The sequence below is a fragment of the Dermacentor silvarum genome, chromosome 4, assembly GCF_013339745.2.
Source record: "Dermacentor silvarum isolate Dsil-2018 chromosome 4, BIME_Dsil_1.4, whole genome shotgun sequence".
Lineage (NCBI taxonomy): Eukaryota > Metazoa > Arthropoda > Arachnida > Ixodida > Ixodidae > Dermacentor > Dermacentor silvarum.
Window position 1 is genome coordinate 45,805,347 of NC_051157.2, and position 27,455 is coordinate 45,832,801.

General features: G+C 49.2%; 1 protein-coding gene across 2 annotated transcripts in view; it reads right to left on the minus strand.

The window, feature by feature from the left end:
* Positions 1-11,195: 11,195 nt before the first annotated feature.
* Positions 11,196-27,455, minus strand: part of LOC119449948 (Krueppel-like factor 5) — an 84,048-nt gene continuing 67,788 nt past the window's right edge. For both annotated transcript variants that reach the window (XM_037713252.2, XM_037713250.2), the window contains exons 3-5: positions 22,921-23,890; positions 18,725-18,784; positions 11,196-14,525 (exon numbers count right to left, since the gene is read on the minus strand). In XM_037713252.2, coding sequence (XP_037569180.1) covers positions 14,338-14,525; positions 18,725-18,784; positions 22,921-23,890 — 1,218 coding nt within the window. In that variant the 3' untranslated portion in view covers positions 11,196-14,337. The remainder of the gene's footprint in view (positions 14,526-18,724; positions 18,785-22,920; positions 23,891-27,455) is intronic.

Sequence of the window (27,455 nt, forward strand, 5' to 3'; positions counted from 1 at the left end):
TAGTTCTTAGTTTAGCTGTTAGTTGTATTATTTATATATGAACACTTCAGCAAGAGATCTCTTTCACTAAGCAGGTAGGTCGCGGAACCGATGACAGCCAATGAGGCAACCGTTGACACCCCAAGGGGAAACTAATCAGGCGCGAAGGCGCTCAAGCGGACCTTGGCGTGCTTGGCAAAAGGGACGTCCCCTCATTCATTCGACGCCACCGACGGGACGAGTAAGGCACGGCAGGCGCCAGGAGGTCCAAGGTGTTCATAAGAAAAAATAACTACGGCAACTTCGCGACACCACACTCCTACGGAACACAACTAAGCTTGTGAGCGAGCCAGCTTTACTTCCACATGGCTGATACCACGGGTACTGGTGAAAAATACTTTTGAAGAATGCTGGTGGCCATTTTTTTTGCGACAAGGCCATCCCCCTGTCAGCGAGGGGGCGATGCAAAAATCTGAGGGGGGGGTCAGGACATCCGGACATCCCCCCTGGATCCGCGCCTGCCTCCAGCTGTGTCTTATACTCGTAACATGATGCAAATCCACACGGCGCTCAATCCCGCGCGACGCAGCGAAGCCTAAAAGGTTTGTGTCGGCCGATCAGTATCGCGACGGAAGGTTGCGTGTTTGAAATGAGGAAGGGTGACGCGCCACTGTGCACTCATCACCATTTCCAACTATAATCTCTCTCGATCAAACAGAGGGAGTTCAGCGGCAAGACAAGAGAGGGCGCCGTTTCTTCTGGTTCTCTGGTTGGCGGAACCTTGGTTTCGCTGCACTGCATGTAGTTGGTGCCATGGTGTATGTGAGCGGTAGAGAGGGGAGGACACACTTCCTCAATGGCATCCTTAGTGTATAGATAGAGTGCGCGCAGAAAGACTTGTTCTTTGTGAAAGAACCTTTCTTTTTAAAAAAGAACCAACATTCTTCTTTTTTTCGCTCGCTCGCTGACATCCATTCTCTTTTGCGGCAGTGTCTCTTATACAGGTAACCGTGCGCAAGCAGCCACTCACAACGCAGCCCGCCTTTCCCGGCGTCCCGCGAGGCTGGACGTTTGATTAGGAGCGACCCTGCAGCGCACGCGCGTGGCCACTGGCGGTTACGGTCGGCGGGGTCTCGGCACGCAGTCAACCCCAAGGGGCAGCTGTTGCGGCCGTCGGCAGTCACGCCTTTCGCCCCTGGGAGGCGGGACCGACCCGGTAATGACCCGATTTGTGACGGGCTTGTGTGGGCAGCAGGCCGCCGATGTCACCGACGCCGCGGGTGCCTCGACTTAATTGAGTTGTCAGGGTGAGCGCCGCGCGCGATGCCGACTCTCGCAGGCCTCGGAATCGAAAGCGAATCATCGCTAAATAAAAGACGTAAAGAGAGAGAGAGGCCAGAGCGTCCGAGCGGCGTGCTCGGTGGACGTGAAGCGCGTGATCTTTCGAACCGTCGCGGCCGGACGGCGCGCGTCGCGCTGTTCGATCGCGTCACGAGACACAAAAACACGTAAGCTCCTACATGGTCGCTGTCACGTTTGCGGCGCCGCGCAACTCGTTCCTCGCCACGGGGCTTCCCTCCTTGTCCCCTTGTGACTTCACCGCTGCCTATGGACCGAGCGGTTTATACAGGCACGGAGTACTGTTCCGGCGCTTGCGACTGGAAAGGCAGTCGCACTGTCTGTGTGGAACGCGTGATGCTCGGCGTGGTGAGTAGAGCCAGCGCGTAACGTCCCGTTCATGACTCCCGCTACACCGGCTGTGGTTGATTTAGCGAAGACTTCAGCATTCGGGCTGGTGAACACGATTTAGCGGTTGAAGATGACCGAATGGTCAAAATACGCGGCGAGCCTCATTCTACGCAGACCCTCGCAAAACGCGTCACAGGGCAGATAGATGTTTTTCCAACAACGAGCACTCGCCGCGCGATGTCACGATGTGAGATTTCCTGCTGCGACCATGCACATATAAACACAAGCTCGAAGGACACAAGGAAGCCGGCAGCTTCTACTTTGTATGTCTGCAGCTGTTACAAATCAACCAATCGATCGATCAATCGATTGATCAGCCAGTCAGCCGATCAATCAATCGATTGATCAGTCAGCCGATCAATCAATCGATTGATCAATCAATCAATCAATCACCTTGTTCAAGTTTTTACGATACTGACGGTCGAGTAAGCAATGGGGACTTTGGCATCTGTAGAGTCAATCGATCGATTGACCGATCAACCAATTAATCAAGCCCTGTTTGCCACCCCGTGCCAGTTCAATCCCGGCTTGCCAAGCTGTGCAGATGGGCGCATTCAACCAATTACATGACTCGTAATTTCCACTTTTGCGACCGCCCCAGTTTCTTCTGCCTGTCGTTTCCGAAGAGCCATCCGCTCTCATTCTAGTTCGGCATAACAAGTGGATGCTCACTCAAGCTCACTCACCAATATTTTTCGGGGCCATGACTCACTCATGTCTATAGATGCTCACACTCATCCGCAGTCCATCATGCTCACGCCCCGTCTCATTGAAGTCCACGCTCGCTTTCCTTCACACTTATCGCCACCCACAAAATGTCATATCTACCCACGTCCAATAACTCTCGCCGGCACTCAGGTTTCTTCTCCCGTCCACACAGACTCAGTCTCATTGACTTTCGTTGATACTCATGTTTACTGTCAATCACTACTCCTTATACGTCCACGAGCACTCACCGACACTCATTCCCTTTCATACCCACGCCCAATCACACCTTTCATGCCGCACTCTATTCTCGTATGTGAAATCAGAGTGGAGCGAGTCTGAGCCAGTGTACTCATGAGTACGCCGATCTATGCTGACGCTCACTCCCCCCGTGCTGGAGGCCCTCTTCTCATTCAGCTACTACGCATGGCTCTGCGAAGCTCGAGGCATCCCCTCTAATTGGCTGAGCAGCGCGCCCCTGTTAACACAAGCATCGGCGGGGCGGTGAATCGCTTCAAAGAGCGAACAAACGCCCACGCTCGGGTAGTATAGCTGTTCGCTGCACACATATACATTTGGGTCCCTTACTTTGCTTCTCTTCACGTCTTCACAGCATATTGTGCTGTGATGCAGCGAAGACGCCGTGCAGGTCTACGTTGCGTAGGTGCAGCTATCAGCCGAGCGTCGCGGGCTCGGTGGCACGCATGCTGATTGTCGCGAACGTACAATCCTAGGTCACAATGCTGTTGGAAGTGATATGACAGGGTTGCTAGAATTACCCCAAAAGGTGATTAGAAGATAGCTAAAAAGGCCAGTTAGAAGTAGAAATGAGGAATCGAAGCTGTCCAGATGATACCTCAGATCCTTTCTTTGTGATGTTTTTAATGTGCCTCCAATCAGCGGTGCGGTTTCATTGGAGGCCAACGATTTCAGAATCTGGATGACATATATATCTTCCATAGCGCTACAACGCTAACAGACTTCTCTATCTCAAGGCCTTACGGAAAGCTTAGCCGAGGGAAAGCATATCAAGTGCTGAAAGTATAAGGAGAAAATGTCCAGGCCTATTACAAAGCAGCTAGTTTCCTAATTATATTTTGCCAAACTATGGAATTTAGATACTCGTTGCTAAAGCATATACAGGTATACTTTCGGTAGCATGATGGGCCAAAAGAGGCTGGATCTCGCTGGAAGATACCTAAACCGGCCTACTTCGCCATGTACGTTGGCAGCGGCTATGTGAAAAAGAGCGTGCAACCTCTCCGCAACAACAGTTGGATCCGTTTTCCTATGACGAGCGCTAGCGTCACTCACTGGTCCACATGCGCACCATCGAGCGCTCGCGTGTAGTGCGATGAAGCAATACTTGGAGGAGGAGCTCCCGAGACGCCGCGGTATGCCTGGTTGTCTCTCAGAGCTGCAGATTGGGAACGTGCCGTTGAAAAAGAAAAAATGGAAATGAATAAAAAGAAATCAAAATCGGTGATTCGTTGCTGGCAGCATTGGATGTCGGCGGGGGTCTTGCACGTGGGCGTGCGGACCAAGGAACGATCACTGCCAGCCGTCCATTGTGCCCGCGGACTCGAAAGCGAAGCGTAAGGTTCGAGCGTCTGCGTGAATGAAATGTCAAGGTGAGGCTCGACCTGAAGCGAAAGAAATGAAAACGTAAGTTAAATAGTTGCCTGTCGCTGGTGTTGCGTTGAGGAGAAACTGGGAAGCTGATGGTTGGGTTCGCTGGCAGACCACTTGCAGCTGCGTCTCAAGACGGGGGGCGCACTTCTTAATTTCTCGACTGCCTCGCCTATAATGACTGCCCTCCGAATGGCTATGAAATGGAGACGGAGCTGCGTTGCGGGCGTTGGGACTTACCCTACACGACCGCGGAAGAATGGTTGTTGTTTCTTAGGAGCGCCAAATGTTGATGCAGCCGGAAAGCTTTATCTAGTGCTTGAGCCAGAAGGACAAGAAACAAAACGGGAATCGCAAATATGTGTAAAAGTATTTTGAACGAGATAACAGAGCAGAAGTGGTTCGACTGGAACTATAGCTGGTATTGCGTGACTGTATGGCGTATCGTTGCGCTGCAAAAGGTGGTACACACACGGATATTAACACGAAAAACAATAAACGAACAAGAACATTGCTCTAGGTTGTGTTGCAAGGTTCGTGTTCATTTCTTGTTTATTGTTTTAACGTCCGTGTGTGTGCGATGAAGCGACACGTGTAGTATGTGTGTTTAAGGGTGCACCGACGTGTATCTGTGCGTGCTTGCGTGCGTACCTCTCGCTTCTGACACTCTCATAACGGTTGAAACTGAAGATTTTGAACAACAGTCCCGTTATTAGCCTTTTCTTGGGAACAAGAAGGTTAGGGTAAGAGGCACCTGGCTAGTGAACCCACACGAACTTCTTGGGCAAGTTGGATGCTTAGACGCTGTACATTCTTGTTTTGGTGCAGGGTTTAGTACGGAAAAAAAAACACAGAGAGACAGTGAAGCGCGCTTCACTGTCTCTCCTCTGTTCTTTCTTCCACTTACTAAACCACACGCGAAAACAAGAATGTACCGCAAAGCTGATGAACGCTTTCCTAATTGCTTGCGCTTTGTAAATATGAAATAATTGTTAAGCTTCAACAAAAAGCAAACATGTACAGCTAATGTGACCACGTATCATGTAAGTAGTATATAAGCGTTTTGCCATCACGAAACGGGCACCCTGATTGTCTGCATGACATGCTTTTCGGGGGAACTAAAGCTTACCTCAGCGTTATTATCATATCTATGAAAACTGTTGTAAACTTACGACTGGTGTTTTATTGCGATATCAATTATGGATGCTCTAGCAGTCGCCGAGGCGGCGTTGTTGATCACATTTACGTACAAAAGTTGTAGATCACATTTAAAAATGGCCGACTGAAGTTTTTGCAACTAAGCACCATTGATGGAGCTTCTTGTACTTGCCTTTAAAGAAAGCCCGCGAAATACAAAAACAAGCGCGTGATAGCACCACTATTTCAGCTCTCCCAGACGACCGATCAAGAACCGAAATCCACTTGTCTCTGCAGCGCTGTCTGGGACGGGCTTCGCGTTTCCGGTGGCCGCAAGATACGCACTAGCAGCTCTCGCTAGTAAGATGTGATCGCGAACGAATGGAAGAACATGACAATTGCATTTGCCTTCCCGATTAAACAGTTTTGCGATCAACATTTACTCAAGCCCGAGCGTTCTTTTTTTTTCGTTTTTTTTGTGTATGTGTATGGTCGGGCTTCATTCCACAAGTGGAGCGAAAGATATGCATGTTTATGACTCGTCACGTCGAAGCGCGACACACCTTCATCACCGCCGCTCGCTCTGGGCGCTCGATCGCGACTTGGCAGGCGAGTGAGTCTCGAAAAAAAAAGGCATGCAAACAATGTCGTTTCCTGATCGGTCGTCTGGTGGAGCTGGAAAAGTGGCGCTATCAAGCGGCTGTTCTTATATTTCGTGGGCTTTCTTTACGGGCAAGTACAAGAAGCTTCATCAATGGTATACTTAGCTGCAAACGCTTCAGTCGGCTATTTTTTAATGGGATCTACAACTTTTTTATTGGCAGTTTCTTGCTGAAGCCAATACTTAAAAAGTTAGGCAATTAGTTTATACTAATTAATGGACTTTGCAAAACGAAAAAAAAATAGCGCAGACTAGTTCGCGTGTTCCTCAACACCACTGACTTTGTTTCAGCCGACTAGCACACTCCGCCGTTCTTACACATATATACACTTTAGTGTATATATGCCACTTTGCCACTCGCCTTCAAAGGGGGCGAGTGGCCCCCTTTGAAAGCGAGTGGCAAACCACTGACTCGCCACCGAAGAATGTCTATAGATGAAAAGAAATAATAAAGAAGACGTCCTGAAGAAAAAAAAAATTCATGGGGCACTTAGTTATGCCTTCATGGATGAACGCGAAAGCATTGCGACCACCAGAGGTCATGGGTTCGACTCCCTCCAAAGGTCGTGCGTTCGAGTGGCTCAATTAAGTATGTCTTAATGAACTGTGTCTTAATTATCTCCACTTTAATTAACACCAAAGCTCGTGGGTACAAGTGCCGTAATGAACTCTACCTTAATTAACTATGCCTTAATTAACATCGAAGGTCGTGGGTTCGACTCCCACCAAACGTCGTGGGTTCGAGTGCCTTAGTTAAGTATGTCTGCTGCCTTGATTAACTTCGCGTTAATTAACACCGATGGTCGTGGGTACGACTCCCACCAATGGTCGTGGGTTCGAGTGCCGTAATAAACTCTATCTTAATTACACCTGCCTTAATTAACTTTGCCTTAACTGGTGTCATCAACCGCCTCGATTGGCTCACTTGGACTTGACCATCGTGGCCACGCCAACGCCGGATTTTCCGCCTTATGAGATATATAATGCTTTCGCATTAAAATAATAAATTGTACATTATAAAGCCATTCAGCCTCTTGAGTCTGTGCAGGAGTACATATATCTAGGTCATTTATTCACAGGGGACCCTGATAATCAGATAGGAAATTTACAGAATTATAAGAATGGGTTGGAGTGCATGCGGCAGGCATTAACAAATCCTGACTGGAAACTTACCACTGTCGTTGAAAGAAAAAAAAAGGATAGAAAAGTGTACAATGATTGCATTCTACCAGTGCTAACATATGGGGCAGAAACTTGGAGGTTAACAAAGAAGCTCGAGGACAAGTTAAAGACCGCGCAAAGAGCGATGGAACGAAAAAATGTCGCAGTTTCGCCGAAAGGCGAAGCATCAATTGCGATAGCAAATTAGTAGAGAGCTATTAGGAGTAGGGATAGTAGTTTTATCGGCTGCATAAACTTGGACACATTCGCTTACTAACTGAATTAACAAGCATGGTGTCAGCGTGCACAAGCAAACATGAATAGATCACACTGAATGACCGCAGACAACGACTGTCAAAACGCTGGCAGCAAGCGCAGCCGCCGCAGCGGGCGAAGGTTCGCGCTGGTCTATCGCTTCAACGGAAACTGAGCGGTGAATGCACAGCGTATACAAAGGTCGAGCCGTGTGGAGATAAGAGACGGTGCGGGCGACCGCCACCGCCGGGCAAAGTGCAGAGGAGTTGTGCAGAGGAGAAGTTGTTGGCAAGGAGAAGCTGCCCCCCCCCCCTCCCTTCCGCGCCGCCTTCCCGCTTTCTTGCTTTCGCGTGGGAGATTGAGTGGCCAGTTCTGCTTGCGCCCGGTTGCAAGATAAGCTTTGGTGAAGCAGCACAGCGTCGCCCCGTCTCCCTCTTTCCCTCCCTCCCATACCCCCACGGCCTTTCGCGCGATGGTCGCGTTTGCTTTCCGCCGTGCGTTCGCTCTCCGTGAAAGCGCGCGTCCCCCGCGCGCTTTCACTCGCGCATACGGCACGCGGCGACGATTTGATCGCCCTTGGACTTTATACGGAACCTCACGGCGACGGCGACGGCAGAAATCCGGTTGAAGTGTCCATATAATTGCTATCGCAATAAAATTCGTCGGCCCTTCCCCTCCGTGAAGATGGATGATAAGTGAAGCTTGTCCCTTTGTATACCTAACCGTCCCCTTTGCCATCAACTTTAGGTTTACTGGAATGTGCCCTTGTTCTTCATCCTGCCTTAGAATATCTTCAGTCATTCATATTTGTATCGCTGTTAATTCGTCGGAGCGGATCACACTGATGAGGGACAAGTTGTTGTCGAACCACAAACGCTTGCGTTCGATGTCTCGAGTTTGCTCGCCGCCCACCATTTCCGCTTGCGATTCCTCAAAATTAAATTGCTTCATAAGTAAATCTGTCCGTCACGTAAGACAATGAATGGCTCATACCTCCGTAAACGCGGCCTCCCCATTAAAACACAAGAGAAGGGAAATTCTACGCTGGAATGATGAGCGGCAACGGTGCCAGCTGTAGAAGACGACGACGACGACGAACGCGGGAGCAATGGTACGAGCGTTTTCGCGCGGTTGCGCTGAGGGCCGCCAACGTGGCAGCCGTGGAAGAAGACGACGACGCTAGAGCCATTGCTGATGATGATAGTTTTTTGCGTACACGGACTCCACCGATATCTGTGCCTATGACAAGCTTCGCTTGAAAATGTTAGGCGTAACGTTAAGAGACAGGAAGAGAGCGGTGTGGATCGGAGAGCAAACAGCGATGGCCGATATTCTAGTTGACATTAAGAGAAAGAAATGGGAGCTGGGCAGGCCATGCAATGCGTAGGGCAGATAACCGGTGGACACTTAGAGTTACAGAATGGGGGACAGGGGAAGGGAAGCGCAGTTGCTGCTGCTGGTGATGATGATGATGGCATTATAAAGACATAACTTCGAGCACGTCATCATCATCATCACTTAGTGGATTTTTTGCTAAAAGTAGACTGTTTGGTAGCACGACCTGATGACTTTCTGAAAATAAATATACAACAGCTTAACACGGTCGTACACGCGTCCATGACGAACACGAACGCTGCCATGTATTTCTGGCAGTTAGCAGCGTTCAGAAGCGCCAAGCTTGAGACCGTAAGCGGCGTACTGCCACAACAGCCCAACGGGAGCGCGAGAGCTCATTTGAAGGCATTGTCATCAATGTAAGTGTTACTGTTTACTGTAGCAATACTGCAAAAGTGTTCTGGATGCTCGGAACGAGACAGAGCTTGGTTTACCTGCAAGGCTTCTTCGACTAAGCTTTAGTGCCCACACTGGCTGTGAGCGCAAACGCGTACCATTTGGGGACGAAACAATAGCTTAATTAATTCGCGAATCGGAAAGGGTGCATGGTGTGTATCCGTGCACGTGTGTTTTTAATTTACGCCAGCTATAGTGTGCTGGTTTGATGGAATACATACATGTTCGTTTCGCTGCACGAGATGTGCCTAACCTTTGAGGCGAACGGAGAAATCTACAGACTTTGAAGTGCACAGTTACAGTTTGCTGGCGTGCATTTGGACATTGGGAAGCTACCGCAACATGGTCTTTGGCAGATGAGCTCGGCCATTATCAAACCCGGGACCTGACTGACGATGCGTAGCGTAAATAAAAAGTGTCCTTGCGCGAGTCGTGGATGTGACGTGCAACGCAAGACCACTACGGACAAGTGCGCCGCATCTCATAAATTTGATGTGAATTCGTGTCGCGTTGACACGGACGTTGCGCCCACATCGAAATGTTTGCGTCATTGTGTTGCGTTTGCGTTGTCACCTTACATTTTCATCAACGTCGCATCGCCTTTGCGCCACTGCCGTTCCATTTTCGTAGATTTGTATTGCATTTTGCGTGAACACCAAAGGAGTCTCCGATTATCACCGCTTCCCACATATACGAGGGATCCACGAATATTTATTTACCTAATATTATTTACAATATTTATTTACCAAAAGGCTACCCAAACAGTGCCAATGGTTCTTTTTTTTTTCTCGTTTCTTTTTTTTTTTTGTCATCCCTGCTGCCACCGCAAATCGGACAAGTTCACTATCATCTCTTTCCTCTACCAATTCTTCTTGCTACCTCTTTCTTCTGCGGTATGAAGGCAGTCACCAGCCTCCCTCTAACTCAATTATGTTTTCTCTAGAAGCACTATACTACTACAATTATTATTATTATTATTATTATTATTATTATTATTATTATTATTATTATTATTATTATTATTATTATTATTATTATTCGTGCGCAACAGTGATTGCTATACTGCCATTATTAAGTCACCCTCTTCATCCTATGACTCATCTAAATCTCAAATTACCCCTTTGCAGTTGACTAGACCCCGAGAACTTGAACTCCTATCAGGCGATGAAAGGTTCTTTTAAGCGGCTCAATATCTTGCCGAAATACGATTCACAATAGTGCCATTTGACAGTGCCCGTGCAGAATTATGCTTTCACTTTCGATGAAGGTTTCTATAGCTATTATAATTCTGCTGTTCACCTTGCATGCTGTTTGAAAATGTTGCATCTCCATTTTTGTGGCTGTCACAGGCAGCTGTCACTTGTAAACTCTGCGGTTCCAATGTTGCTAAATAAATTGTTTCGAATAGTTGACTGAATTTATGTTAGAAAAAAAAATGAAGGAAAGTGGAAGTTGTTACTATTGGAGAGGTAGAGGTAGAGAGAGACAGAAAGAGAAAGTGCCCCGCGACTGGCCACTCGAGGCACTTTGCGTGTATTCGCGTGCTTCTGTTACGCTCGGAAAACATTCTTATGTAGCACACATATTGAGCAACACAAAGCTGTATCGGGAGCTTTTCACGTTGCTCTAGAATTTTCTCATTGACACTCTTCATCTAATTATGATATTTAAAAAGTTGATGAATTAATGAAGACTAATTATGTAATTAGGCTGATTGCAAAAATAATCTGAGTATTTCCAAGCGACGGCGAACGACATTACCTTGGTTCTGTCCAGCTACGTGGCCGCGTAAATGGTGCATGATCTAGGTGCATGATAGCTAAGCACAACCCGTATATTAATGGCACTATTGGTGGTCGGACCACTGTCAGTTGTACATCATGGATCCGGGACCTCATAAAAGGTGCGAACCTAACGCATTTCTGTCATACTTACCGTTATAAGTCACCACAAATTGTTTTCTACTTTACTTCGACTTTTTTTTTTTGCAGTGTGGTTCTCGTATTGCGTTGCAATTTTTATTGCACGAAAACTCGAACTGCAGGACGCCCGCCCCCTCCCCCCCCCCCCCCTTAGAAGGGGGGGGGGGGGATGAGAAAGAATCGTAACACGACTACCGAGATGTTTGAAAAAAAAATGGCACTTTTGGTTTATTTCACTCGCAGAATAAAGCCATATTTTTACAGCACTCGCGACGATGCGCCTCGAGAGGCGAACAAATATTCGAACACGACACTTGTCGCCAAGAGGGGAATAGTCTGGCCAACGCACTGGTGCCCACATTTTTTTTTTTTTTTCGTGGCCGCGCAGCACTGCCTTCGCTGGCCGTCCCAGCCTTGCGCGCAATCATCTCTGTTCTTCTCTGTAAATCTATGTACAGCATAAAAAGTATGGCACAAAAGAACAATTGAGCATCAGGAACAGATGGAGAGACCTTCCGACCACCGGTCGTTTTGAGCACTTTCGAGGAAACTGTCCGCGCCGCTGCCAGCTTGCCACGGGCGTACGCGGCGAGTCCAGAAACAACATGCTCAACGGAACAGGCGAGTTGCAATGTTCCTTGTCGTTTCCTCTTTTAAGTACATTTAACGAGAGATGAGAATTAAATTACAATGATAAAGAACATTCAGGCACGATGGTGGATAACAGGTAGGTGACATATTAGTAATCTGCGTCACTGCATAAGAAGTTTCACGGGTCACTTCATAGGTCTACTGCGTACACTTTACTTCTTGACATGCACGGGGTCAGAAAGACCGCGGTTAAACGGGTACGTTTTCTTTTTTTTTTTTTTAAGGCAGCTTGTACCACGGTTTAAAAAGGCACCAGTTTCGATAAAGGTTGAATATGTATTCCCGACTTAATGTCTCCTTGCTTTCATAGCGGTGAAGACAACATCAAATAAAATGAAGTTTTCCCCTCTTGTCAACGAATTAATAATAAAAAAGGGGGGTTCCGACGTCTCCACAGCATTACACAGCCAAAATTAAATGTTGATATTTCATTGTTTCTCTCGATTGCCTTGGTTTCCTTGACCAAATACTCAGGCCCACATTATGCCCAGTGTCCTGTGGCACCTGCTACTTTGTTAATTGAATTCAAAGCCGTTGACGCTAACTGCAAATGTTGATTCTGTATATTCATTAGGCAACCAAATGTTGTGGAAAAGCCGTCTGCGGAAGTCACTAACGCTTCCAATAACGTCAAAAAATCGATCTCGATTCATGGGAAGGGAGGACGACTGTTAACAGTGCTGCGGAGACGTACGTCACAGGTAAAAACATGACTCTTCTGACTCTTCTTTCAATGACATTTTCGATGACAGATGTAAGCAAAACAAACCTTTTTTCGCAAATCGCAATGTAAAGTAAACAATAAATTAATATCAGGCTTGAAAACAACACTGACGAAGTATGGCACGAATAAAAATTTCCATAAATAGATCACTTGTTTGCAAAAGCGGGCGAGAGAGCCGTGGATGCAAATTTGAAAGCATGCAACATTTACGGGCTCTTTCTCAACGTCACCATCTGTAGAATTGGAGGAAAACACGCTATCAGGCGCGCTCGGGACCTTCTATACGTGCCGCTTTTTGTCTACTTTAATCGACGGCTCTTTCCTGAAGAGAATAAAAAATTCGCCATCGTAAATAAACTCTTCAGATCTTGTTCCACTTTCTTCGAGAAGTTTAGCGGAGGCTCGTCGCCAAAGGTGCAAGAATGCTGCACACCTACAAATATTACATAGACTCTCACAAGCAGCGCCCGAAGCGTGCTGTCTGCTCCATTGAAAGTGTGATTAGCCTCAAACGTCCAATCATACTCGAAAAAAGAAGAGGAGGAGGAGGAAGGGGAGGGTTGATTCGTATCGAACGCATTTAGCGACTCATTTCAACAACAATAAAAAACCAACAATAAAGAGCAACATAGATTAAAAGGACGCGAAACACTGATTACAACGACGAAGGGGGGGGGGGGGGGGGCAGGGGGTAACGTATGTCCGTCATCTCGCGCGACACAAACGCGACGCTGCGCTCTTCTCGAAACACAACTCGCGCGGTGCGACGAAACAACCGACGTAATGGCACTTGATGAATTCTCAGGAAAGGCTGACGCCCGGAGCGCGCGGTGGGGGGCAACCACGGCAGGAACAACTTTCTCCAACTGACGAGCTTCATACTGCGTGTTATACATAGCAAGCAACGCTCGGAAGCCGAGAGAGAGACTTCTCTCTGTTCGCATCCGCGCCCCAAAAATTGCGCACCACGTAAGAAAGACAGATTAAGAGTTAAAAGCTAAGTCATACTTTTGTGTAACAAACTATGACGTATCTATTACATAGAATGCCTCGGAGATCCTATTCACGACAAAATGAGCGGTGCGACAGATTAGTGCGACCAGCGGCCACAGCGCATCATTCGCCCTCGCGAGCAACACATAGTACGCCACATACCGGAGGCAAAAACATTAATGTCTTGGGTTCTACGAGCCGAAATCACGGTCCGATTACCTGCGGCACGGCGCAGTGGAAGACTCCGAATTAATTTTGACCACGGCGGATTTTTTTAACGCGCGCTCAAATACGAGGTTCACGAGCGTTTGGTCATTCCGCCGGTAGCGAAATGCGGATGCGAAGGCCGAAAGCTTAGCAGCGCAACGCCATAGCCACAGGGCTGACACTGGGTGACACATACTGGAAACACGAAATCGCACAAATAATGCGCAACTTGACTTAAACTCGAGTCTACAAGTTGTGGTTGTAATACTGTATGAAGTTTTAGTTTTTGTTCTTCTTTGCCTTAAAAAGGAAGCACATTAAAAAGAACTTTGCCAAACGCGCGGAGTAAGACTTCTATAACCGGACTACTTGCGCAGGTGGCACAGCGTTGCTTGCTATGTATAAGATGGAGTATAGTCCCTTTTTTTTGCTTTTTTTTTTTTTAGTGTCCGTTCCGCGAGGCGGCACGATCACCACCACCAATGTCATCCGAGAGGCAGGCGCTCGGCAACATGAAAGTCAACACAATGAGTTCTCGTGGATCGAACGCAGCACTGATTGGTCTCTGTCAAAAGGTCCATCGAAAAGGCACGGGTCAAGAGTTCACAAAAGTGCTTGAGGCGGCGGGCGGGCACACGACGCTGAAACGTGGGGCTTGGCAAGCAGACGGCGCGCACGCTGGATTCAAACCGCGCGTCCGGGCGGCATAGCACAGTTTCACTTGTTTCTGCCGGCTATATGTGTCGAGACGAAGTTTGGGGGGCGCGCCAAGGTCACTTGACCTTGGGCTGGTGCCTCTTCATGTGCAGCGCCAAGTGGTCAGATCGGGCGAAAGTGCGCTCGCAGATGCGGCACTTGAACGGCTTGCAGCCCGTGTGCTTCCGGTAGTGGCGAGTCAGCTCGTCGGAGCGCGCGAAGCGCCAGTCGCACCCATGCCAGTGGCAGTGGTAGGGCTTCTCTCCTGCGATGGAGAAAGAAAGAGGAAAGAACAGAAAGCGCACTTTTAGTTTTGCAGGTATGACCAATCGGGCTGTATAGGCTAGCCCAAGTCAGTTTTTCCCGAACTTTGGTGGGACCTCCTGCTCCATAATATTTCCTAAACACGTAACTCCAACATGACTTCCGAGTTAAACTCGAAGCTGGCGGACAACTTTCTGTGACAATATAGAGGCAAAGGGCACCCAAGTAAGAGCGCTCCTGGAAAAAAATAAGTACCACATGGCTCACCCGCGCCACTAAAGCATCTTATTTACAGCAGCAAAATACGAAAAAAAAAAAAACCTGAGTGGTAAATTTCACATTCTTTCTGCTTTTATATTGAGAGTATGGAATGCGCGCCCGTTCGGTATCAATTCCCGGAAACCAAAAGCCTTGAAACGCTGCTGGAATGCTTTGCAGTGGACAACAGAACGGTTCGCGCGAAACCCACGAAAGTTGGCGACCCAACCTCAGAAGGCACTGGGCCCGACGACATCCACGACTCCTATAGCCTAAGAATTGTTGTCGTTACTTAGACAAGTCGCGACGTACATTTCCAGCAGTGCTGTTAAGATAAAAATACTGAATCGGACAGAAAAATCTATTAAGCGAAAACGTAACGCTACGTTTGTTCGTAGACAGATGTTACCCGCGCCTGAACCACCGGCGGAACAAGAGAAATTATTCCATTTCAAATGGAAAGTGGACGACCGCATCGCCAATGTTGATACTATTTTCAATAGAGAGAGAAAGAGGAGCGTACGTACAAGAAGCAACAGCTTTCGGCCGTTCGCGAAGCACAATAAGATGCGGTGAGATTTGAGACACCGAACAGGGGATCGTGCATGGACGAGCGAGCGGCTATAGCCACCTGTCCGTACATTACAAGCCCGCGTTGCCGTCGACAAATGCAGGGCTATCTCGCGTCCATTTTGTACAAGTCCGAAAGGACAAGGCGGACCTTCCATTTCCAGCACGCCTCTCACCCGAGATTTCACTCGTCCATTCAATCGCTACCGTCTCGCACTTTCTACTTTTCCTCTCGCAATCCCGCCGAGTCCCATAGAACGACGCACGTCGTATATCTTACTACTGTGCCAACCGCAAAGTGATCCGGCCGAAAAGAATGAAAGTGCGCGCCTCTTTCGGGCAGCGCGCATATAAGAAAATAAAAGCGAGAGGAGAACCTGAGGTTTCTTTCAAAGAACGGACAACAGAACGGGTCGCGCGAAACCCACGAAAGCTGGCGACGCAACCTCAGAAGGCACTGGACCCGACGACATCCACGCAGAATGGAACCCTAATGGAATAATGTGGTTTCTATCGGGGATACATGCGGTGCGCTTAGGTCTGTATCTATCTCTACCTCACCCCCCCTCTACGCGCACTTTCCTATCCCTCTCCCCGTTTTACGCCCGATTGGAGACTTTCTCTGGCGTGACGACTCGCCTCCGCGCGAGTCCTTCGTGCTCGTGCGTTCCTTTATTATTTTTTTTGCTCTCTTTAATTTGTGTCCGCGATTTCTCCCCGTTCCTTCTTTGAAGCTGCTCCCCTCAATGAACACCCAATCGCTATTTCCCTCCCCGATCTTTGTCGGCGAGATTGGGAGAAATAACAAGTTCCTCCCTCTTTCCTTTCTTCGAGTGCGACGCCGGCCGAGAGAAAGACCCCGACGAAGGCGTGCGCGAATTGCGCGTAACCGCGCGTAAAGCGAGGAAGAATTACGGCGCATGGACGGCAGAAAATCGAAAGGGAAGTGCAGTCCCCTCGGAACCGCTCATGGGGAACTCCCACGGCGTTCCCCCGCCGATGCTGCCACAACGTAACCGTCAAGGTCACAGCATCTTTACGGCCTCCGGTCGCTTTTCTTACGTAAGCTTCCAAAAAGAAAGAAGAAACCCAGAAAAAGAAACAGTGCGGTCTCCCTTCTTAGATCGGCGGCTCGCAGCCATGGCTGGAGAACCACGCCAGTCAAATCCATCCGGTCATTACCAGCTTACCCAGAGGAACATGAGAGAGCATCGCTTTTCTCGAAGCACGAATTGAGGAAACGGTTAGTCACGCTGAGCCGAAGGTTTTCACGAAGTCCATACAGTTGTGCCCGATGCACAGCTTCCTTTCCCATCATCTCCCACCTCTTGTCTTTTGCTTCCCCTGACATGCTGCTAGCTCACATTATCCAGGACAACTTCTTTATCGAGACTAGATAGTTTGGGAAAGGAAGAGTCCTCTAATTCCTCTCGGCACCGGGTGGTACATGACGGATTGCTGCTCCCGTGAGAAAGCGGGACTTGCAAGAAGCTAAGAGAAGAGCTCATCTAGGCATCTTAGCAAACAGAACTTTCCACAAGCGATGCGAGCAGTTCATGGCTACACATTCGGCCAGCCTCGCAAATAAAACCGTAAACAAGGCTTTGGAGTGGGCTATGCATAGCTGGTATTGCATACTGAGTGTAGAGTCGAAACGCGAAAGGGAGACGGGAAATACCAGGACCTGTCCTGTGTCGTTCTCGTCTTCCTTTCACGCTTTGATTCTTCTCATTATGGAAGACCTTAAGTTCGCATTGGTATTAAGATCTATATAATGATATCCAGCAAACCAGTTAAGATACTTTGAGCGCAGCGATGCAAGGCGCTGGCGTTAAGACACAGCGAAGGTTATACAGCGACGCAGCGTGCCGGACCATTACCAGACATTGTCTGAAGTGCGTCTGCGACTGCCGAAGGTTGCCTGCTTTTTTTGACAGTGAGGGGGAAGCTTTTTACGTCACATTGTCACTGTAAAATATGTCGCACAAACTTGTCACTCCAGCTAAGCCGCGGAATAGTGGCGCTGAAAACGGCAGCATGCGGAGGAAGCGTTTATTTCTTGTCCTTCACATTTTGCACCGTGTTAGCTTACGCCGCGTCACCGGCTTAAGTAACAAGAGAGTAAGACTGCTCGCTTGCAAAGCACGTGCGTAATGCTTTTCTATGAGCGTGGCCGAGGGAAGCGTCACGGAGAGCACGATAAAAAAAAAAAAAATACTGAACGGGCGCCCTGCTATAGGGATTAAGGCCACTTTCCGGCTGACCGGCCCGCGGCACGTCAACTCGGCGCGGATCATAAGCCGTAAGATTGTGAAATGGGGCGGCACACAGGAACACAAGCTCGCTCGCGCCTGTCACTGCTGCCTAGTGGCCGAGTTGGCCATTGGAGCCTGCGCGAGCTGCCCACTGCACGCGCAACCTGGTCTTCTCAAACGCTCCGAGAGAGAAGATGGACGCGATGACTTCCGGAGCGCTGCCATCAATGGGGGGGGGGCAACGTTTACGGCTGCCGGTCAAGGCGATCCGCCACTGGTATACAGAGGGGTCGGCCAGCCATGGCTCGACTGTCCGCGCCGGGGATCGATCAACGAGAACAACGACCGCTGGACAAAAGGATCTCTTTAGACCATTGTGAAGGATTTCATGGCGCCATTTTGGCTGCCGAGGTATAACGTTACATATTACGTCTGTGAACAACCGGCTTAAATACACTATATAGCAGAACCGGCTAGTCAGAGTCACGACGAGGAGGGCGCGGGGGGGGGGGGGGGGGGGGGTACGAGAAAACGCCAGTGGACCACACCGTGACACTGCTTTATAACTTCCGTCTTTCCTCAATCGGGGGCCGGACGTCTAGATTAGCTTTACGCAAGTGCTGAGCGTCAGAATCTCTACCGTTCACGGCATACTCGCGTGATCGGTTATTGCGGGTCAGAACGAAGTCACGCTGAATCGAGACGTGGCGCGGCTAGTTCGTACATTGGCGACATGTATTGAGAACTTGTGCGGAATTAGCCATGGCTTAATGAACTTCCCTGACAACAAGAAAAGAGAAAAACTCGCAGTGCATTTTTTACTTACACGATCAATGAGGCCAGATAATGCTGCTGCCATACTCTCATAAAAAGTAAGATTAAAGTAGCGCAAAAAGGGACATGGACAAGACTGAACACAAGCACTTTTATTCAGTTTTGTCCGTGTCCATTCTTGCGCTCTTTTGATTTTACTATATACCATGAACCAACTAGACCAGCAGTAAGCCTTGATACTCTCTTAAGTACGTGAGCCACCCAACAGCATCTACTCCGTGGTTCGGTGTACCGGGACCAAGCTGCTGCAACCTCAACCCATGTGTCAGGAAAGGGCGCTTACCAGTGTGTATCCTTTGGTGAGCCTTTAGGTGGGAGCTTTTGGTGTACACCTTGGAGCAACCTTAAAGGGAGCAGAAAAAGAGAAGCAAGAAAAGTAAAATCAGTGAACCGTCTTCCAGTATGCAACCTCCTACGTCTCTCATTTTCTCCGCCGAAACGGCAGGCACTCTAACTTTCGCGACCGGCGCAATGAAGCACACAAACACACGTCCAAGAACATTGGCTCTTTCTTGCATAAAACAAAATCTAAGACGAAAGAGTGAGCGAGTGCTGCCGCGGTCACAGCCCCCGTGGGGCAATTTCATTTCATCGTCGGCTTCGCTGGCGCGTACACGCTCGAAGGTGAGTGGGGGGGAGAACGGGCCGCGGTGAGCAGAGAGAAAAATGTTCATTGAGAAAAACTGGTTGCTAAGAATGCGCGTGTAGACATCGCAACCTACCGTCCCCCCCGTCCCCCCCCCCTTACGTGATCCCCCTCACCATCCCTGCCTGCTGCTCCAGCAGCCTGTCTTCGATGCAGTGCAGCTCAGGACCGTCGGTGGAGCAGCAGCACGAATCGATCTCAGTCCCCGAGCCCTCTGGAATGCGAGGGCACAGAATATTCTGTCGGGGGTGCAGGAGAGAGGGGGGTGTTACGCTGTCTTTGCATCGAGAAATAACGAAGGGGGCATCTCGCTTGTGAGGACGTGTATAGTCATGCCTGCAAGAGGCTAGGGGGGGGGGGGGGGGGGGGCGACGTGGCCCCTTACGTAGTCGCTGCGCGCAACGCTCACACACGCACCGCGCTTTCCCTGCGCGCGGGCGCGCAAGGCAGGTAGTAAAAAAAGGTAAGCGGCCTCTCGAACGTATACGATCGGAGGGGGGGTTGAAGAGAGGCCTCTGACGGCGCAGATGTTTCGCCCGAGGCCATGTTTTGGCTGTTTGCTTGTCGCGCGGGCTCGCCGCGCGGTCTGGGCGGACCGCGGACGAAGCGGGGGCCGGCCGTCGGCGGGGACGACGTTCCCCGCGACGCCTCCGGAACGCCGCGGTGTCGGCTTGGCCGGCTAGTGTGCGCGTGTGTCCGCTTTGTCTCTGCATTTGGGGCCCGGAGGGCGAGAGAAGACGATGACGCTGATGCTTATCGGCGACCAGCTCAATTTGCGACGTTCAAATTGCAGTCCTGTCGCGGGATGGGAGGGGATGTTCTGAGTCGAGCACTACCCTCCCTCCTATCCCCGTCCATCGGCGTCGGATAGAAGCTGCCTTTGCTTTCTTCTTTTCCGCTCGTTCGCCTTCGTCCGCATCTTACGTTCTCTTTGGTGTATAGACTGCGACGCTCTGTATTACGTCGCGCTCCCAGAGGTGGCCGGCTTGTCTTTATAGAAGCGGTTTTGTTTTAGCTGGGTGTACAGGGAGCACGGCTGTGTTGGCGGCGGTTATTGGTGGCGCAAGATATGCGAGGAATGAACGGCGCGCGCGTGTGTGCGACCGATCGTTTTCGCCCGCCGCCAACGAAGAAGGGGCGGATGGCAACGGTTGGACCGCGCGACCATCGGAATGCGCTACTATCGCTTTTATTCTCCGTCGGCTTGGAAGTGTCCCATCGGGCTACCGACCTCCTCTTTTCCCTCTGTCCTGTAATGTGGGCTTCGTGGGTGCCGTTTCATGACCTTGTCGGCGGAGGAGATCGTCAAAGAGACGTTCCGCGTGTTCGCGCTAAAATGTAGCCCTAGTTTACTGCCATAAGTTTGTCGACTCGTCGCTCCACTCCTGCCACGGTTTAGGCTATAGCAGTCGGCCACAGAAGAAGCAAAGGCATTTAAAGAATTTTTCTTCGCTCTCTCTCTGTGGTGGCACGACCATGTAGCCCGCCTAGCAGTATACTCGAGATGAACGTGATCAGTGATCACGTTTGTCTTAACGCGCTTACATGTAAAGTACACTTCACTCCCACCCGATAAAGATAATCGGGATTATTTTAAAATTTCTTACAATATATAACACAAGAAACACAGATAAATGCGCAGTTCAAATAAATGGAGGCCAGGGTTTTATAGGTGTGTTCTCGGACAACGAAGGTTGTCTTAGATACACATCAGCTGCTTTTGTATCCGTCCGCGTCATACCTTCGCTTTTCAGTGTTTTCTTAGTTAAACGACAGCTGTTGCAAATAATTCGTGATAACAGGTAATTTAACAGAGGTAACTTTTTTTTTAAATACAGAACAAAAGATAAAAAGCCAGAATGGGTACATCGAATACGGGTGCGAATAGCGATTTTTGAGATCCGTTCTAATACGATCGAGTCGAATAGTGCCAAAAGCTAGTAAAATCGAACACCGAACACTTTTCGAATAATTTTATAATAATATAAAGCTTTTTCCGCCATTATTACAGAACAATGATCCCACCCTTGTAATAATAGCGTTAACAATTTTTTTTGTCATCACATTGGACGTTACGAAACGTTGCAGACTAAAAACACAAACGGAGCATCACAAAAAAAATATGTAGTTTGTTTGCATATACCCTGGACTATCTAGAGTGTGAATTATCGCGGTTTAGCCTGTAAAATGTGGCTCCTTGAGACGTAGCCTGCTCCACTACACAACTTTTCATGTTTTATGCCTACTCTGGCTGGGGGGATTGCATTTACCATACTTTCGCTCCAACTTTATGTTTCGTTGAGCACAGTTGACGATTGTGATATATTAAGCAATATCCGAAAAATGTTCGCATTTACGAATATTGACTATTCGATTCGAAGGAGGGATCAAACAGGACAATATTAGATTCTTTATTCGAAAGTTTAGAATATTCGCACGCGCCCCTATAAACGTTACTTTTGGCTCATTGGCAGCAGTAGTTCTACAGACGGTACTACAGTAAATTGGCAAGATCCGTCAGTATTTGCCAGTTTTCTGTCAGCCTGTGTCGTAACACTATAGCGGAGAAGTCCAATGCCATCTCAACCACGCGTCTCACCGCTCTCACGTTTGACTCACTGCCGTCAATGGCGCGCAGAATACATCAGCACCACGCGACGTGTATAGTTGTCTGCTATCTAAGTCGGCCTCCTGTGTCTCTTCGGCCCTTATCTTCAGCGCTGGCGTCGTGCGAGCAGATAGTCCGAAAGCGCGCACGTGTGCTATCGGGGCACTCTTGCGATTGCGGGTGACAATACAAATGGGTTCATGCGTACCTTGGCACTGCAGGAACGTATTGCGCTATTTTATCTCTCTCACGAGGGGACATATTCAACGAGAGATGACTGACTGTTCCGCGAAGCATATGCAAACCACACGCGCTGTATCAGAAGCTGTTCTGTTAATGTAGAGCTCTGAAGACAAGTAAGAGTGTTCGCTTAATCGCTAAAACAAGGCACATGTGTTGCTCTCACCGCAAATTACTCAGTCCTAATCACCAGAGTCATTAGTATGACGTCTATTTTTTTTGTTCGTTTTCATGATTAGCATGAAGGTGGCTCTTTCCGAACTCTTCCCACTTTTCTTAGATGATGAAGGTATATATCATTTTTAAAAACGAACGCTAAACGTTTCTTGATATATTTGACGGCCAAATTGTTATCGGCGGCGTCAGTCTGGCGTCATAGGTTTCACAATATTTTTATGTATGTGAGCCATTCTTGCGTGGCAGAATTAAGTGACCGTGTTGAGCGATTCTTCATTTTCAAAATCTCATGTAATACCCTTCTATTGTCTATTGCGAAGCCGGCGCTAACAAAATGTGTGAGCTGACGTGAAACTGGTGCGAAAATGTCAAGGCGGCGCAGGCAAGTCTTTAGTTTTTGCGACCTTTATGGCATACAAGTCACTCATTATAAAACTGATTTGTTCACAATTATAGCCAGAAAAACAAAAGGAACGGAATGGCCCATTTTTTATAGTTAGAACCACACGAAGACAACAGACAATGAAGCCAAGGAAAGTATATGTGAAAATAACTGTTCTTTTAATTAAAATGTAGACATAATACTTTCACTTCCCTTTTCCTTACCATTTTAATTTCCTAACATGTTCCTTGGCATTACTGCCTGTTGGTTTCGTATCGTTCACCATTACACGCGCGTAATGCACGCATCTAGAGTTATTATAGGTAGTTACCATTTCACTTTTGCGTGCCTTTTGATATTGTGCGACAACATTCTCCGAGCATATACAGAAGCCGAACCAGCTCAAACTGCGGCCCATCGACTCACCTTCGTATTCGCAGTGGTGGATCCGTCGCTTCTCCAGCTCGGGGTTGTTTCGCTTGTTGTACCTGGTGCCGGAGGGCGTGGATCTGTGGCCGGAGGGCATTGACGGTTGACTCTCGGCCGGGTACGGCGGCGGCGGTGTCCTCCTCGTCGACGCCGACCCGCTCAACGGACCTCCGTCGGTGGCCGGGCTTCCGGGCTCCGAGTTCGGTGGCGTCGGAGGCATGTACGATACTCGCGCCATAGAGAAGTGCGGTCCCCCGACCATGAACTTGAAGTTGGTCGGGGGTGCCGCGGCACCGGCCTGGGGAGAGTAGCCGCCACCAGGGTAACACGACGCCTCGAGCTCTTGCTTGATCACGGGTCCGTACTGACAGGGCGCTAGCACGGGTCCCTCGCTCTTCACGACGGGCACCATGTCCACGGAGTTCGACTGAGGCGGCGGAGCCGTTGCCGAGGTGTCCGGTTCCCGGGCGTTCATGCTCGCCGTGATGTCTTCCCAGATGATGTTGAAGGAGTCGGCCAGCGGCGGCGCGGAAGGCGGCTGGTGGTGAAGATGTTGTTGCTGCTGCTGCTGTTGCTGCTGCTGCCTCAGTGGCTGCTGTTGTGGCTGCGGCTGTGGCTGCGGTTGCGGCTGCTGCGGCTGCTGCGGCTGGGGAGGGTTGGGTTTGGCGAACACGTTGTCCTCGGACTTGGACACAGCCATATGGTAGAGCCGGTACTCGGCCCTCATGTGAGGCGGCGCGTGAGGGTACCGGCCCATGTAGGGAGGGTACGGGGAAGCGCACATGGAGGCGAACGACGCCGTCATGCCGCCGTCCTCTGCGGGCTCGACCTGGTGGACCTCAAAGAACTCGTCCACTTGCGAGGCGCTCTCGCGGCGAGCCTTTTGCTGTGCACTTGCCGCGTCGGAGAGCCGCACCGGCGCCCAGTCGCGCTCCAGGTACGGGTCCAGGTCTGGCTTGACGGAACCCTGCGACAAGGAACACATATGGCGCTCATGTTACAGCCTCACACGACGTGACGCTCGTTAAAATATTCGATAAAATATTCGCGGTAGTGCTTTTTATCGTTATCTGTCCGTTGCGGGTCGTTTTCATTTATAGCCGTAGATCCCTGCCTTGTTTAATGAAGCATGTCGTTTTGCTAACTGGTGCATGGTTTCTTGAGAGGAATTGTGGCGCAGCATTAAGAACAGATACGACAGAAACCTGCGCCTGTCTGTGTTGTTTCTGTCGTCTGTGTTCCTATCGATGCGCCACAATTCTGTTCAACAAAACCTACCTGCAGGCTTTTTACGTTCAACGATCGTGCCTCTGAACTTTATTACAGCTTCGCCGAATTCATGAAGGGGTAGAAAATAGCTTTACATAAATTCCTGATTGCTTGCGCGAAGTAGCATATAGGTCGTCGCATTCGTTGGGTTGTGGCATCGAATATCAAGCTACTGCTAACGAGCACGTTAGCATGTCCACAATTCAGTGAAATTTGAATCTGGTTTCTTCATGATAGTTCCGACGACTTACATACGAATCCGAGACAGCATATGACACTGACTGCCATGCGTCGTTCAGCGTCGTGGGTATTGTTGAGATCACGTGATGTGCATACCGAAATGATCACACCACAGCCGTCGTTACATGTGACGATGCCAACGATGCTAACTAAGCCTACGACCAAGCGCAGTCTAGCGGCTGCAGTGTCTGAAATGAACACCTCATGTGATATGAGGCAGATAGATACAAAGCGCGACTGTCAGGGCATCATAAGGATGCAACGGAACTGCTCAAGGGAGAGTGCTGCCGCGGAACGCTTCATAATTGCTTTTTTTAGAGCACAGCTCTCAGGTGCCCGTTCCTGCGTTGAGCGTCGGCGTCCCTCGGCGTAACCTAGCGAACGAGCACAGCGAAGGATGAAAGGGAGAACGCGGAGCGCAGCGTGGGATGAAAGACGGCGATAGCGATAACAGCGCGAGCAGGAAAGCGAAGGAGGCGGGCACAGTGGAACCATGAGGTGGAAAGGGGGGGAGGGTATGACGAAAGCATGCGAAAAGAAGCGTAGTGCCCCGCAAGACGTGTTCTGTGGCGACAATCGCTACGAGATGGCGCTAGAGTAGCGCGCAGTCGGCTGTTCACCGATAGTATGCGACGAGCGCGTCCAACGATACCATATATGCAAACAAAGCGCAACATGCATGAGCGGATCTGTCTGCCGCGGCTGCTGTGAATCGCGCCCACGCGTCATACACGCGCTGCCTCTCACGATATCCTTCTTTTAAAATAGCCATACGGAGAGCAGTCTATGAGAAGGCAATGCAGTCGATAAGTCTGCAGAGACCATGTGGACTATCTAGGATTATTTTTCTAAAGGCTAGCCAAGTGGCGCGTGCACGATTGTTACCCAGCTCGAACGGAAAACGGCACAAGTGGTAGCGCTTCTAGGTCGGAGCATTTCGCTGTGTCGCTGCAGTAACGACCGAGAGCGAACAAGGTCTTTTACTAGCTCGCAAGAACCCCAAGTTCGCGCTTCCAGCTTCCGTCGTTTATTTACAAGGCCAATCAAGATTGCCACACTCCAACCTCTCAGTAGACAACTCTGTCCTTTGCCGCAACCGAATCCCGAACAATCATAAACGCCGGTCTCGAACTGGCAGAAGCTACCTCAGCGAGAAGACGTTGTTATCTGACTGCGGCAAACACGCGGCAGACCTTCAAACTTCCTCCTCCTATCAGTGACTCACACACAGCGGAGATAGCCCGAAGCCAAAGTGAGCTTCGAGCGGCGAGAGACCGCCTCTGCTATACGCCAATATAAGTGCACCCTGACTCACGTCGATTGAGTCAAATAACACCTGGCACGACGCTTCTCCGGGGCAACGCCGGCGAGCACCGGAAGAAAGAGAACGAGTTGATCATGCCGCAAGAAGCGGCAGGCAGGATTGCTAAGCGCGCGCAGGCTAGGCATGCCAAACAAACGTTACGGTTCAGTCGCGTGGGCGGTCCTGCTTGTTCAACACGGCGGGGGACACGACCTCGAAGGGGCATACTCATAACAGGCTCCGAAGAGGGGTAAGCCTGGGTGACCTGTACCGCGCGGAACGCGCTTAGCGACCGCGAGCTTCCAAGAAGTGGCGACACGCGTGGGTTCTCGGGCCCATCTGCCGTTTCCTGCATCGGACGACGCGTGGACGACCAACAAGATGGGCCGCCGCGTCAGGCTAAACAAGAAAGGCTGCACACTTATGTTCGTGCTTACGCGCAAGTCTGCGTGTTACGGCGTTGCCACATCCTGCTTCGCCTTCGTACACAGCTCGGCCCCCCTTCGATGCTTCCGTTTACCGATCGGCTGTGTTTCGGTAAAGCGCGCGCTCGAAGGTGGCAAATGATTAGATAGGATGATGAGATTAGAAAATTTTGTAAGCTCTATTGAGACGACTGACGTAGGAAGGGAGTTACTGGAGGTCACTGGAAGGCGCCTTCTTTATTCTGCGGTGGACTCTAAACAAGCCGGTGATGATTTATTATGACGACGACGACGGTGATGGTTACTGCTTCGCTGTATTTCGTAGTCTCTATCAGCATTAATCTGTGAGCATAACCTATGGGCAGAAACTAGGAGGCAAATAAAGAAACTGAAGCTAAACTTCCGCATAACGAGCGATTGTATGGAAGATAATAGGCGTAACATTAAGACATGAAGTATAAAGTAGGAATCAAAACTGGCTCTCGTAGCTGACATAAGTAATACATAGGACAGGTAACCGGTGGTCGATTAATTTAACATAACGGAGATCGAAGGGAAGAGAAATGCAGAAATTGAGGGTAGCAGAAATGGTGGGACTGACGGGATGAAGAAATTTTCAGCATTATGAGCTTGGATGGCATCGGACAAGCTAGGGTATAGTCCGAGACATTTGGGGAATGTATTTGCCCTGCGGTTGAAGTTACAAGCTGCCTACTGCATGACTGTTTTTGAGTGCGAGTTCTGAGCGTTTTTTTAATTTCCTGTGGCAGATGGCGCAGTTATATAAATATTTTAATTGGGCTCCTCAAAGAGACAGACAACATTTGAACAATAAATCAAAAGGCTTATTTGACTAATTAAGGATATAATAAGGTTTCATTTTATTATTTCACGACACATGCCGCAATTAACAAATTGCAGCCGATGAGTTTGCTGGGCATATCCACTTGGAACCAAATGTGATAATTGCACCTGTCTTCGAGATATGTGGCACCAAACTTGCGGCAAATCCGCATTGTTGTTCCAGTAACTTTTTTCTTTCTTTAATCTTTAATTATTATTATTATTATATTTTTTCGTGTCGTATGCAATGAAGCGCAAAAGCAACTGGAACGCCAATGTTTTTCGCCGCACGCTTTGGGAATGAATATCTCGAAACTGGTGTCATCCTGCGAATTCGTTCCAAGGGGATATGACCTGCGAACTCACTAATTCAGGTTATCTATTGCAATATGTGCAGTAAAGCAATTAGTTAAAACATAATTAGCCAAATTTCGTTCATTCATTTAATCTAA